The sequence below is a fragment of the Ahaetulla prasina genome, chromosome 6, assembly GCF_028640845.1.
Source record: "Ahaetulla prasina isolate Xishuangbanna chromosome 6, ASM2864084v1, whole genome shotgun sequence".
Lineage (NCBI taxonomy): Eukaryota > Metazoa > Chordata > Lepidosauria > Squamata > Colubridae > Ahaetulla > Ahaetulla prasina.
Genome location: NC_080544.1, coordinates 103846492 through 103861188, shown reverse-complemented (window position 1 = coordinate 103861188; position 14697 = coordinate 103846492). Strand labels below are relative to the sequence as shown.

General features: G+C 42.0%; 1 protein-coding gene across 1 annotated transcript in view; it reads left to right on the top strand.

Annotated features, from left to right (window-relative positions):
• KNG1 (kininogen 1) overlaps nucleotides 1-13208 on the top strand; it is a 35868-nt gene extending 22660 nt beyond the window's left edge. The window contains exons 9-11 of the mRNA XM_058187137.1: nucleotides 2324-2431; nucleotides 8192-8284; nucleotides 12145-13208. Coding sequence (XP_058043120.1) covers nucleotides 2324-2431; nucleotides 8192-8284; nucleotides 12145-12648 — 705 coding nt within the window. The 3' untranslated portion in view covers nucleotides 12649-13208. The remainder of the gene's footprint in view (nucleotides 1-2323; nucleotides 2432-8191; nucleotides 8285-12144) is intronic.
• Nucleotides 13209-14697: the final 1489 nt, after the last annotated feature.

Sequence of the window (14697 nt, the reverse complement as noted above, 5' to 3'; positions counted from 1 at the left end):
ATTTAACGACTGCATTGGTTCACTTAGCCAACATTGCAAGAAAAGTCGTAAAATGGAACAAAACTCACTTAACCAATGTTTCACTTAGCAACATCCATTTTGGGCTCAATTGTGGTCATAGGTTGAGGCCAGCGGTGAAATGTAAAATTTGTTACTACCGGTTCTGTGGGCGTGGTGTGGTGGGGGTGGTAATGTGACTGGGTGGGCGTGGCCACCTTTTTTTTTTACTTTTAAGAGCATTTTTTCTACATCCTCTTCAGCCGAAGAGGTTATAAAAAATGCTTTTAAAAGGCTCTGACAATCCCAGCTGAATTGCCTGATGGTCAGAGGCTTTTGTTTTCTTTTAAAAGCATTTTTTTTGGCTTAAAACAAAAGCCTCTGACAATCAGGCAACTCATCTGGGATTGTCAGAGCCTTTTAAAATCATTTTTCTTGCAATCTCTTCGGCCGAAAAGGTTGTAGAAAAAATGTTTTTAAAAGGCTCTGATGATCCCAGCTGAGTTGCCTGATGGTCAGAGGCTTTAGTTTTCTTTTAAAAGCATTTTTTTTGGCCGAAGAAAAAATGCTTTTAAAAGTAAAAAAAAAACCAACCTCCGACGATTGCGTGGCTCAGCTGGGCATGTGGGGTGGGCAGGGATTTTTGCTACCAGTTCTCTGAACCACCCACCGCCATCGTTACCGGATCAGGCAATCCGGTCCGAACCGGGAGCATTTCACCCCTGGTTGAGACCTACCTGTACTTAAACTGTTCTAAAGATGTAGAAGTAATCAAAATTACAAATAGCTTTGAACTCTGCCTGTATGTAGTATTATATAGCAATTTTGGATTTTTAAAAAAATCTGGTTTGGACTAAAACAGTCACCTCTGAGCTGCCCAGCTCTGCTGCCCTTGAACAAATTTTATACAGGAAGACTAGGGATTTTTATATCTTAAACTTTCCTAACCAGAAGTATTGCAGATATACATAGTCCTGGACTTAAGACCACAACTGAGCCCAAAATTTCATCTGCTAAGCAAGACCATTGTTAAGTGAGTTTGGCCCCATTTTGCGACCTTTCTTACCACAGTTGTTAAGTGAATCATGGCAGTTGCTAAATTAGTAACGTGTCGTAAACCGAACTTGACTTCCCCATTGACTTGGCTTGTGAGATCACAAAAGCCGATCGCATGGCTCGGGAATACTGATATCTTCATAAATATGAATATATTTAATAAATAAATAAATATGAGTCAAGCATCTGAGTTTTGATCACGTGACCATGGGGATGCTGCAGTGGTTGTCAGTACGAAAAGAGTCATAAGTCAGTCTTCTCAGTGTGTCGTCGTAATGACTTTGACATGACTTTGGCACATACTTGTGGGCAGAAGATTTCCACTTGAGTCCTTGACATCTCCAGTAAGGGCTGGGAAAGGCAGGAATTCCTGATCCAAACTGTCAGTCAATATCAAGTATTCTGGGCATTGTAGGTCAATGGTTTGACTTAATCCACAACAGCTTCTTTTTGTTGTGGTCCGCCAGCAGCCTGCGGAGCTGGCAACGGAGTCAGACAGCAATGAGGCTGAGGAAGAGCATGGGCCAGTCCTGGAGGTTGGGGAAGGCCTGGATGAGGGCTCTGCATCAGAGGCAGAGGTGGGGCCAAGGTCATCGGGCAGTGATGTGCAGACTCCAGAGCCTCCAGAGGCTGACAGTAGTAAGACAGAGGAACAGGAAGAACCTGTTCCTAATGCATGTATGAGAAGAGCTGCCAAAAGGCAAAAGCAGCTCAAGCAAAGAGGACGACTCGGGAGTAGGGCCAAGAGATGATTGGCCCCTCCCATAAGGTATAAAAGACCAGCAATGGCGTTTGGGCTCTTTGCCGGAAAACAATGTTGATAGCTTTGTCTTGTTGCATTTGTTTCGTATTGGTGTCTTCTGAATTTTTGCCAAGAAAGGCCTTTGGCAGTTTGCCTAATTGGACCAAGGTTGGTGACAGGACTGAGGAATTGTGTTGGGAAGAATTTGCTTTAATTTAGTTGGACTACACTGAGAATGAAGTAATTCTCAGCTGTTATAATAAAGTTTGTTTGTTTTTACACTGACTGAGTTTCCTACTACCTACTTGGGCCTGGGTCACAACACTATATGCCTCCAAGGGACGGCCATCTCTCTTTGGCCCTTTTATTAGAATCCTGGAGAAGGAATGGATCCTTGGGGTCACGGAACCTAACATGAGCTGATCAGATAGCAAGCCAAGGTGTTTTTTTGTTCTTCGTGGTTCATGCTATTCAGCACCCAGCCTAATCATGCAGCTGCTGCTAATAATTTTTCTCCTTGAATTTCAGGTTGTGGCTGGGATAATGTATCGATTTGAATTCATAATTCAGAAAACAAATTGCTCCAAGGCTGAAGTTGAGAAGTTAAATGAAGATTGTACCGCTGCTGAAGATGGAGTAAGACACTGGGACTAAGCCTATGGAGTTTCTCAGTCATCCAGGTCATAATTGTCCCAAAGGTGCTTTTCCAAAAGCCAACTGGCGTTTCTTGGTTTTCCTTGAAGGTGTTTCGCTTCTCCCCTGTTTTGTCTGCGTCCCCCGAGCCGGGCCTCCTGCCAGAAAGTGACTTGGAAAGTGAGGGGGAAGGGCCATCAGGACTTACCTCAGGAGCACCGGCTTCCCTGGCTCAGCTCCAGGAGCCAGAAGCAGGCCAGGTGGAAGACATAACGAGGCCTCTGTCTCCTGACTCTTCCACCCCCCAGGCCATGCCTCCAGACCCAGCTGATGGCAATTAGGCCTGGCTGGATCCTAGGTTTCGTAGGCAGGAGAGGCGGGAACAACAGAAGCAGGGGTGGGGCAGGCCTAGGAAATGCTGAGTCATGGAGCTACACCCCACAGGATATAAAGGCAGCAAGAGATGCTGTGCCTCTTCGTAGCAGGCAAATTAACTGATTAACTGTTTGAAGTATTGTTTGTTCCTGGGTAACTCATTGGCGTCAAGGGAGATAACAGAGACACTTGGCAGACTCTCGCTAGTCTGCTGCCAGAGCTGATAGAATAGAATAGAATAGAATTTTATTGGCCAAGTGTGATTGGACACACAAGGAATTTGTCTTGGTGCATATGCTCTCAGTGTACATAAAAGAAAAGATACGTTCATCAAGGTACAACATTTACAACACAATTGATGATCAATATATCAATATAAATCAATAGTGCCGGCTAATTAAGCCATCTATCAGACGGAGGTGAGGGGGGACATAACACCTCCAAAAAGAAGCGAAACATCTTCAAGAAAAACAAGAAAGGTCTAACTGCCTTTTGACAATGCAGTTTTGGGATGACACTGGGATTAGTTCAAGAGGTATATTTCAGAATATACAGAAGGTTTGGGAGCTTCATCACTGGAAGCTTTGAAGAAGAGACTGGATTGCCATCTGTCAGAAATGGTGTAGGGAGGTGTGTCAAAACTCGATTTTATTGTGGGCCACATCAGAGTTGTGGCGATCCGGCCAGAGAGGTTGTAGAAAAAATGCTTTTAAAAGTAAAAAAAAAAAAAAGTTGGCCACGCCCACCCAGTCACATTACAACCACCACCAAGCCACGCCCACAGAACCGGTAGTAACAAATTTTACATTTCAACCCTAAGGAGGGGCTGGGGTGTGTGGCCCGGGTGGGCGTGGCCAGTTTGACATCACTCATGTCGGGGGCGCCTGGAGGGGCCCAAGCACTCTGCCAGCGAAATTGGTTTTCAACTGCAATGGTGTCCTACAAAGCTCTGCCAGCAAAAACGGAGCTTGGGAGGGCCGACGTGCAGCCCTTGTGAGCTCCATTTCCAGCTGCAACAGCCTCTTGCAACCCTCTGCCAGTAAAAACAGAGCTCAGGAAGATCCACGCGTGGTCCTCCGGAGCTCCATTTTTGCTGGCAGAGTCACCGCAGGGCAGCCCTTCGTTGTTTCCATGGCGGCCATGCAGGCCAAATATAAGCACCCCTGCGGGCCGGATGCAGCCCGCGGGCCTTGAGTTTGACACCCCTGGTGTAGGGTCTCCTGCTTAGGCGGGGTGGGTGGGTGGTTGGACTAAGTGATCTACAAGGTCGTTTCCAACTCCGTTAATCTGTTAATTTTACTTAAGAGAATAAGAGTTAATTTTAAAGCTCATACTTGAAATATAATGGTGAGAAAGGATGCAGTGCCCCATAGATGAATATTAAGCCTTGAGATAGGACAATCCTATGTATCTCTACTCAAGCTCTAAATCCTAAACACAAGTTAATAAAACTCATCTGCCCAAACAAACGACAGAATTAATAGGATGGCCTCGTGTCCACTTTAAACTACCCAGAGCCATTTTTTGGTTTACTAAAATACTATAATTTGTTTGAACTTTGAACTCTGGTGGTGGACAAGACTCCTGCGAGTCCCTTGGACTGCAAGGCGATCCAACCGGTCAATCCTAGAGGAGATCAACCCTGACTGCTCTTTAGAAGGCCAGATCCTGAAGAGGAAACTCAAATACTTTGGCCACCTAATGAGAAAGAAGGACTCACTGGAGAAGAGCCGAATGCTGGGAAAGATTGAGGGCAAAAAAAGAAGGGGGCGACAGGGAACGAGGTGGCTGGATGGAGTCACTGAAGCAGTCGGTGTGAGCTTAAATGGACTCCAGAGCAGGGATCTCCAATCTTGGTCCCTTTAAGACTTATGGACTTCAACTCCCAGAGTTCCTCAGCCAGCTTTGCTGGCTGAGGGACTCTGGGAGTTGCAGTCCACAAGTCTTTTTTTTTTTTTATATTGAAAGAGTTTTAAAAACAAAACATTTTCCCCTTTTTCCCCTCCTCCCAAAAAAAAAAAACAAAACATCCCCTCCTCCCCACCCCGGCTTCCCGGGTCAATCACAAGGTAAAGTCCAATCCAAATAACCACATCCAAAGCTTTTCGTCTCCCAACCCCTCCCATTACATAAAATAACTTTCTAATTATTCAAAGGCAATCTGATATTTCTTAATCTGATATCTGTTTTGTAGATAATCAATCCATTTTTCCATTCAATTAAATATCTTTCCTGCGTATTGTCTTTTAAAACGCTGAGATTTTAGCCATCTCAGCCAAGTTAATAACTTTCAATATCCATTCTTCTATTGTAGGTATCTCTTCTTCTTCCAGTATTGTCCAATCAACAGTCTTGCTGCTGTTATTAAGTTCAAAATCAGTTTAGTCTCAATCCCTGTACAATCCATTATAATTCCCAAAAGGAAAAATTGTGGCAGGAACTTTATCTTCTTCTTCAGTACATTTTGAATAATCCACCAAATTCTTATCCAAAAGACCTTAATTTTCTTGCAAGTCCACCAAATATGAAAATATGTAGCATCATCACAATCACACCTCCAACATTTCGCTTGGATATTAGGATACATACATGATAATTTTTTGGGATCTAAATGCCATCTATAAAACATCTTATAAAAATTTTCCTTAAATTCTGTGCTTGTGTAAACTTAACATTTCTAACCCAAATTTTCTCCCATGTTTCCAACATTATTGGTTCCTGAATATTCTGTGCCCATTTTATCATACAATCCTTTACCAAATCCTTTTCGAATCTATTTCAAGCAACACATTATACAATCTCTTTATATGCTCCTGGGTCTGATTTCTAATTTGCTTTATTAAATTTTCCTCCCTTTGCATTATACCAATTTTTTGATCTTCTTTCCATCTAGCACTTATTTGCCCATATTGAAACCAAGTATAATTCCTCCCTTCTTCATTTAATACCTGTAATGATTTTAATTGCAATCTACCTCCTTCAGCATACAAAAGTTCTTTATATGTAATCATTTCCTGTTTCTGTTCTATATTTATATTCTCTATTGCATGTCTAGGGCTCGCCCATATAGGAATCTTATAATCTAATTTATAGGAATATTTATTCCAGACACGCAAAAGAGCACTTCTCAACACATGATTCTTAAAAGCCCTATCCACTTTTTTTCCATAAAATAAGTACGCATGCCATCCATATAACAAGTCATAACCTTCTATATTCAAAATTCTTTCCTCTGTTAAGTTAAACCAGTCACTTATTACTGAGAGGGTTACTGCTTCATAATATAGTTTAAAATTAGGCATTCTTAAACCACCTCTTTCCCGTGAATCCTGTATTATTTTCATTTTAACCCTCGCCTTTTTACCCTGCCATATAAATTTATTAATCCCACTCTGCCAATCACAGTCCACAAGTCTTAAAGGGACCAAAGTTGGAGATCCCTGCTCCAGAGGATGGTAGAGGACAGGAAGTCCTGGAGGAATGTTGTCAATGGGCTCTTGATGGGTCGGACATGACTTCGCAACTAACAACAACAACAACAACAACAACATAATTAGTTATTAGGAAATCTTAGTAAGAAAATAGCATTGGGATAAAATCAGTTTAGTCTCAATCCCTGTACAATCCATTATAATTCCCAAAAGGAAAAATTGTGGCAGGAACTTTATCTTCTTCTTCAGTACATTTTGAATAATCCACCAAATTCTTATCCAAAAGACCTTAATTTTCTTGCAAGTCCACCAAATATGAAAATATGTAGCATCATCACAATCACACCTCCAACATTTCGCTTGGATATTAGGATACATACATGATAATTTTTGGGATCTAAATGCCATCTATAAAACATCTTATAAAAATTTTCCTTAAATTCTGTGCTTGTGTAAACTTAACATTTCTAACCCAAATTTTCTCCCATGTTTCCAACATTATTGGTTCCTGAATATTCTGTGCCCATTTTATCATACAATCCTTTACCAAATCCTTTTCGAATCTATTTCAAGCAACACATTATACAATCTCTTTATATGCTCCTGGGTCTGATTTCTAATTTGCTTTATTAAATTTTCCTCCCTTTGCATTATACCAATTTTTTGATCTTCTTTCCATCTAGCACTTATTTGCCCATATTGAAACCAAGTATAATTCCTCCCTTCTTCATTTAATACCTGTAATGATTTTAATTGCAATCTACCTCCTTCAGCATACAAAAGTTCTTTATATGTAATCATTTCCTGTTTCTGTTCTATATTTATATTCTCTATTGCATGTCTAGGGCTCGCCCATATAGGAATCTTATAATCTAATTTATAGGAATATTTATTCCAGACCAAAAGAGCACTTCTCAACACATGATTCTTAAAAGCCCTATCCACTTTTTTTCCATAAAATAAGTACGCATGCCATCCATATAACAAGTCATAACCTTCTATATTCAAAATTCTTTCCTCTGTTAAGTTAAACCAGTCACTTATTACTGAGAGGGTTACTGCTTCATAATATAGTTTAAAATTAGGCATTCTTAAACCACCTCTTTCCCGTGAATCCTGTATTATTTTCATTTTAACCCTCGCCTTTTTACCCTGCCATATAAATTTATTAATCCCACTCTGCCAATCACAGTCCACAAGTCTTAAAGGGACCAAAGTTGGAGATCCCTGCTCCAGAGGATGGTAGAGGACAGGAAGTCCTGGAGGAATGTTGTCAATGGGCTCTTGATGGGTCGGACATGACTTCGCAACTAACAACAACAACAACAACAACATAATTAGTTATTAGGAAATCTTAGTAAGAAAATAGCATTGGGATAAAATCAGATGAAGTAGAGCTCCATAAACGAGTTTTCCCCCAAACAGTTGCTGGGTCATCTAGAAATTAAGATTCACAACACATTTGCACATCCCTTCATTGGGAGTAGTTTTCTGAGTGCACAGTCATATATATGCCCACACAGACACACATATCCAGACACAAAATGGTATAAGGGTAATAGGTCATGATTTTATTGCATTCAATTATATTCCCTGACTTAACCTTCTGAAAGAATTGTTCTTCCCCCAAATCATAGACCAAAGTCATATAAATACTCAGAAGACAAATATTTTGTCATCTGTTGGAAAAATGAACGTTTTCCCACAACGGCATTCAAATTATAATTATTCTATGTCAGGGGTCTCCAATCTTGACAACTTTAAGACTTGTGGACTTCAGCTCCCAGAATTCCTCAACCAGCTTCACTGGCTGAGAAACTCTGGGAGTTGAAGTCCACAAGTCTTAAAGTTGCCAAGGTTGGAGACCCCCGTTCTATGTTATCAATTGTTTTTTACACCAATGTTGAACAAGAGATAAGTGTTTCCCCTTTTGTTTTGTTTTTTTTCGGTGTGACAGGAGCGGTTGTTCTGTCGTGGCTCAGTTTACCTGAGGCCCTGGGAGTCATTCAACAAACCTCAAATAACCTGCAGCGAGCACCAGATTTCAGAGGTATTCAAATCTGCCTTCACCCTCTCCTCAAGTATATTCTCCTCCTAAAAACAGAATGTGAAAACCAGCATATAGGCCCAGAGAAATTGGTTTATTTCCCAGGGAATTGGTAACCAGCTTTTCAGATATTCAGTTTATAAAGTTATGAAGTTAAATTAGAGCAGCGGTTCTCAACCTGTGGGTCGTGACCCCGTTGGGGGTCGAATGACAATTTGCTAGGGGTCGCCTAAGACCATCGGAAATATGGGAAGTATACTTGCAAGTCAAAGAATCGGGAATTTGGCTTTAGGCGCGATGACTTAAAAAAGAGAGAAATCTTTGTTCTGATGTCTCCCTCTCAAGCCAGCTGCAATCACTCCCAATCGCTAGCCTAATCTGGCTTCAGGCACGATAAACTTAATAGGGGAGGAGTCTCCGCTTTAATGCCTCCGTCCTCAAGGCAATCGCAAGCAGTTCAGATTGCTAGCCAATACGGCTTCAGGCGCGATAAATTCAAAACGAAAATAATTTTACGGTTGGGGGTTGCCACATCGTGGGGAATTGTATTAAAGGGGTCGCAGCACTATAAAGGTTGAGAACCACTGAATTAGAGGAAGTGCTAGAGAAGAAGTTCAAGAAAGATGGTGTGCAGTGCAGTCATGAAATTGTTTTCCTCTTAAAAATGGGTTAAAAGCTCATTGGGGTCAGAGCATAGCATACATGAGCAGGGGCAAATGTGGTGTATTTGGACCAGAATTTTTCCTCTGCCGACTGAAAGTCCAGTTCCCCCACCATAGAGTCTCCTCCTACTGCAGCATCCTTTTTCCTCTACCTGTCCTAACTGAAAGCCCTATCAATTGTGGAACTGACCGGTGACAGGGAGTTGCAGCAAAGGGATGAAAGAGCAGGGATGAAATGCTCCCGGTTCAAACCGGATCTCCCGATCCGGAATGATGGCAGTGCGTGGTTTGGAGAACCGGTAGCAAAAATCCCTCCCCCCCTGCCCATGCCCAGCTGAGCCGCGCGATCATCAGAGGTTGTTTTTTTAAAATTTACTTTTAAAAGCATTTTTCTTGCCGAAAAATGCTTTAAAAGCATTTTTACAACCTCTTGCCAAAGAGGTTGTAAAAATCTTTTAAAGGTTCTGGCGATCAGGCAACTCAGCTGGGATCGTCAGATCTCTTTAAAATCATTTTTTCTACAACCTCTTCGGCCAAAGAGGTTGTAAAAAAATGCTTTTAAAAGGTTCTGGCGATCAGGCAACTCAGCTGGGATCGTCAGAACCCTTTAAAAGCATTTTTTGTACAATCTCTTCGACCGAAGAGGTTGTAAAAAAAATGCTTTTAAAAGACTCCTCTGGCGATCTCAGCTGAGTTGCCTGATCATCAGAGGCTTTTAAAAGCATTTTTTTACAACCTCTTTGGCCGAAGCGGTTGTAGAAAAAATGCTTTTAAAAGTAAAAAAAAAAGTTGGCCACACCCACCCAGTCACAGTACCCCACTACCACCAAGCCATGCCCACAGAATCGGTAGTAACAAATTTTACATTTCACCCCTGTGAAAGAGCCACATGTGGCTCCAGAGCCCTGGGTTGCCGACCCCTATTCTAGGTGGAAGAGAAGGTGCCTATTTCTCTTTAACTTCAGGTAATAAAATGTTGAGTGGTGTAAAAAAGTTATTCTAGACAGAAGATGGTTGGGCTCAATGGTTTGTTGTTGTTGTTGTTTTTTTTGCATTTATATCCCGCCCTTCTCCGAAGACTCAGGGCAGCTTACACTATGTCAAGCAATAGTCTTCATCCATTTGTATACTATATACAAAGTCAACTTATTGCCCCCCAATAATTTGGGTCCTCATTTTACCTACCTTATAAAGGATGGAAGGCTGAGTCAACCTTGGGCCTGGTGGGACTTGAACCTGCAATCTTGTAAGCAGTTGCTGTTAATAATAGGCTGCATTAGCCTGTTGCACCACTAGAGGCCCTTTTAAACCCAATGTTGGGTTTAAAATAATTTCACCACCAGTTCGCTGAAAACGTGAGCGCGCGCACAGCTTCCGAGCATTTGCGTGCAGACAGCTTCATTGGTTTGGTAATCAGTGGTGGGTTTCAAAAAATGTTACTACCGATTCTGTGGGTGTGGCTTGATGGGTGTGGCTTGGTGGGTGTGGCAGGGGAAGGATGCTGTAAAATCTCCCTTCCCTTCCCACACCAGGGGAAGGTTACTGCAAAATCCCCATTTCCTCCCAACCAGCTGGGACTCGGGAGGCAGAGAATAGATGGGGGTGGGGCCAGTCAGAATTTTTACTACCGGTTCTCCGAACTACTCAAAATTTCCACTACTGGTTCTCCAGAACTGGTCAGAACCTGCTGAAATCCACCTCTGTTGGTAATGCTTCCTAAGGCCCACTGGACTACGTCTGAAGTCTGCGATTACATCTTCATAATTATCAGGGACATTAAGGCCTTCCTCATACAGTTCTTCTGTGTGTTCTTGCCACCTCTTCTTCATCTCTTTTACTTTACTATTTTTGTCCTTTATCATGCTCATCTTTGCAGGAAACGTTCCCTTGATATCTCCAATTCTCTTGATGACCTCTCTAGTCTTTCCAGTTCTATTGTTCTACTCCATTCCTTTGCTTTGTTCATTGAAGAAGGCCTGCTTATCTTTCCTTGCTATTCATATTTTTTTTATTTATTTATTTTGTCACAGCAGTATATATAAGCATAAGCATGAAGTAACTATATAGTATATAAGCATATATATGAGTATAAGTATGAAATAACTATATAAATTGGATATAATGAAAGGAAACAGTAGGACAGGAACGGTAGGCACGTTTGTGCTCTTATGCACGCCCCTTAAAGACCTCTTAGGAATGGGGTGAGGTCAACAGAAGACAGTTTTTGGTTAAAGCTTTGGGGATTTTGAGTAGATACCACAGAGTCAGGTAGTGTGTTCCAAGCATTAATAACTCTGTTACTGAAGTCATATTTTCTGCAATCAAGATTGAAGCGGTTAACATTAAGTTTAAATCTATTTTGTGCTCGTGTATTGTTGTGATTGAAGCTGAAGTAGTCAGCTTTAATCACATTATGATTGATATGATAATCATAATAAGGAAGGACTTTGCAATAGATGATTCTATGAGTTAAGCACAGGTCCTGTCGAAGACGGCGGAGTTCTAAGTTTTCTAAACCCAAGGTTTCAAGTCTGGTGGTATAAGGTATTTTGTTACATTCAGAGGAGTGGAGAACTCTTCTTGTAAAATATTTCTGAACACGTTCAATTGTATTAATGTCCGAAATGTGGTATGTTCCAGACAGGCTAGCTGCATTCAAGAATTGGTCTAGGAAATGTTTTATAAGCTCTGGTTAGTAGTGTAGTATTTCTGGAGAAGAAGCTATGTAAGATTAGGTTTACAACTCTTAAAGCCTTTTTTGCGATGTAGTTGCAGTGGGCTTTGGCACTTAGGTCATTGGAAATGAAAACTCCAAGGTCTTTAACAGGGTGGGGGCCATCTGTAAGGTAATGTCCATCGAGTTTGTAATTAGTGTTTAGATTCTTTTTTCCAATGTGTAAGACATTCTCTGGAAATCTGCATTCAGTTGGGCATGTCTTTCCCTTTCTCCCTTGTCTTTCACTTCCCTTCTTTCCTCAGCTATTTGTAAAACCTCATCACACAGCCACTTCGCTTTTTTGCATTCCACCCCCACTTTGCGGTGGTTTTAATTTTCTGCCTCCTGTATAACGAGGAGAATTGGCTGATATAATTACAGTATATTAGCGCTTTGTTAAAATAGAAATGTGGAATAAACTGTGTTAAATGCATTTAAATAAATATATTGCTTGGAGAATTCCCAATAATGAAACAATATTTCAGGCGTTACTTAGGGTACCTCCAGGTTTCACCCCTTTCCGAAGTACATTCGGTGTCGCTAGTCAAACGGAAGGACCGAGCGGTGGGGCGGAATTCCATCTTCATCCGAAAGCAAACCACGCCCATGAAAAAAAGCAGAGATTTCGCCATGTCCACAAACACGGCCACGGCCATGGCCACAGACGTAGACATAAAAACCCAACAGAGAGTTCTTCTGAAGAAGTTACAGTCCTACCACCTGTTGAAACTCCAAGTCAACTGCCTACTTCAAAAGCTTTTCTGGAACAGGAGGCTAACAGTAGAAGTCCCCATGAAGAACTTGTTGGGTTTTCTGATGTCTCCCCAGTACACGGCAGCGCTACAGATTCCTCCATTTTCTCATATCACCTGCCGGATCTACCAGAACCACCAAAATGTCCCGGGACACAGTGGAAGCCTAAAAGAGATCCAGCGCCTCTAGATACCGGTTTTAGCGATTTTGATCTTTTGGATGCTCTCGTGTATTAAATTTTTTAAAAAGGCAGTGAGTTATTTCTCCAGAAATGTTCTGCTCTTGGATATGATAAGAGTCCTAGGGATTTCTGCCTGCGTAAAAGTGTAACACTTAAACACAATTGCAGCCAAGGTTGGCCTACAGCATTAGCCTGCCTAGTTTCTTAATGTTTTGCAAGATACAATAGTTAGCAAATAATGAAACAAGGACTGTAATTCAGTCAGCTTGATCAAACAGCAATATGCACAATTGCCTTCTGCAGGACCAGTGTTGGCTGCTTTCAAGCCTGGAGAAATATATATATATATATTTCCAAGGGCCTTTACACATTTTTACAGCAGCTCAGTGGGTGAATTATGTTAATTTTCTCTGCAGTCAGTCAGGATGGAATTTCAAATGTGAGCTACTTTCCTATACTTGATTATTTTCTACACCATGATTATTTTATGATAAATCTGTAGTAAGTTCAGTACAATTATATTAATTAGCCCACGCTTTCTATTACCAGTTTGTGATATATTTTGTTCATACACTTTTCCTTGGCTATCGCAAATAAAAGACACGTTGCAAAGCACTGGAAGGCTACATTTGCTTTATTGAAAACATCAAAAATCACTGAAGCCTTAGCGAAATTTAAGACTTTAGAACCCAAATTCATGAGCAAATGAACAATTTCTCAAAATGAAGGTTTTCCCCACTCTGATGTTTTGAAAAACTCAAGCTTTGACATATCCATGCATGCCCCAGCTAGGAAACCCAACTGGATGGTTCTTCCTAGAATGTGCTAGGTATACTGAGTCATTAAAATACACGAGTAATCCCAAAAACCTCTTATTGCAACAGCTGTGAATTACTTTCATTCACAGCTGAGTCCCAATTAGTTGCAAAAAGTCCTTTGGGATAGTCACCAACCTTTATCTCCCTTGCTGCCAAAGACCTACTTGGCAAAGCCACACAGAGTCCAAAATCAAAGATAGATGCGGACTGGGAACAGAATTAACAACATTGCTTTCCTGCAAAGGACCCATGAGCCTTTGCTCCTCTTTTAAGCCTTATGGGAGGGGCCAATCATCTCCAGGCCTTACTCCTGAGTCATCCCTTTTGTTTTAACTGTTCTTGCCTTTTGGCAGCTCTGCGCAGGCTCCTCCTGTTCCTCTGCCTTTCTGATGTCTGACTCTGGAGGCTACAGAGTCTGTGCAGAACTCCCAGATGGCCCTGGCCCCATCTCTGCCTCTGACTCAGAGCCCTCATCCGGCCCTTCCCCAGACTCCATGACTGGTCCATGTTCCTCCCCAGCCTCCTCACTGTCCAACTCCGCTGCCAGGTCCACAGCTGCTAGCAGACCACAACAGAATGTTTGTCTTGCAGACATGCAGCAAAATATTATTATTATTATTATTATCCATCACACAGGCAGCCAGATGTTTAAGCTGGGTTTGGTATTTTTGTCCACCTATCAAGTCCTTCCCAAGGACCTGGGATAGGCAGATGTTAATGGTGTTCAAGATATTGTCACAGGGTGTTGTAAGCTGTTATGAGTAAATCTGCCTTTAACAATTACCATATTTTTCGGAATATAGGACGCTCCAGACTATAAGACGCACGTAGCTTTTGGGGACGAAAACAAGAAAAAAAATCTGCCTCTGCCTCCCAGCTATTTGCCTCCTTGCAGCAAACAGCAAATAGCCTGATCAACTTCAGCACAGCCTGATTTAGCACAAGCAGCTGATTGGCAGTTGGATCAGCCTCCCAGAATACCACCAATCAGCTGTTCCAGGCTATGGGGATTGCCACCTCCATTTTCGGCCTCTGCGCACCCCATTTTCAGCCTCCACATGTCCTGTTTTTGGCCCATTCCAGGTGGCGGGAATCGCTACCACCACCTGGAACGTGCTGAAAATGGGACGCGCAGAAGCCGAAAATGGGGTACAGAAGAGGCGATAGGTGGCGGCGGCGATGGGCGGTGACGGTGGTAATGGGTGGCGGCAATCCCCGCAGCCTGGAACAGCTGATATGTGGTATTCTGGGAGGCAGATCCAACTGGGAATCAGGCTGTGCTGAAG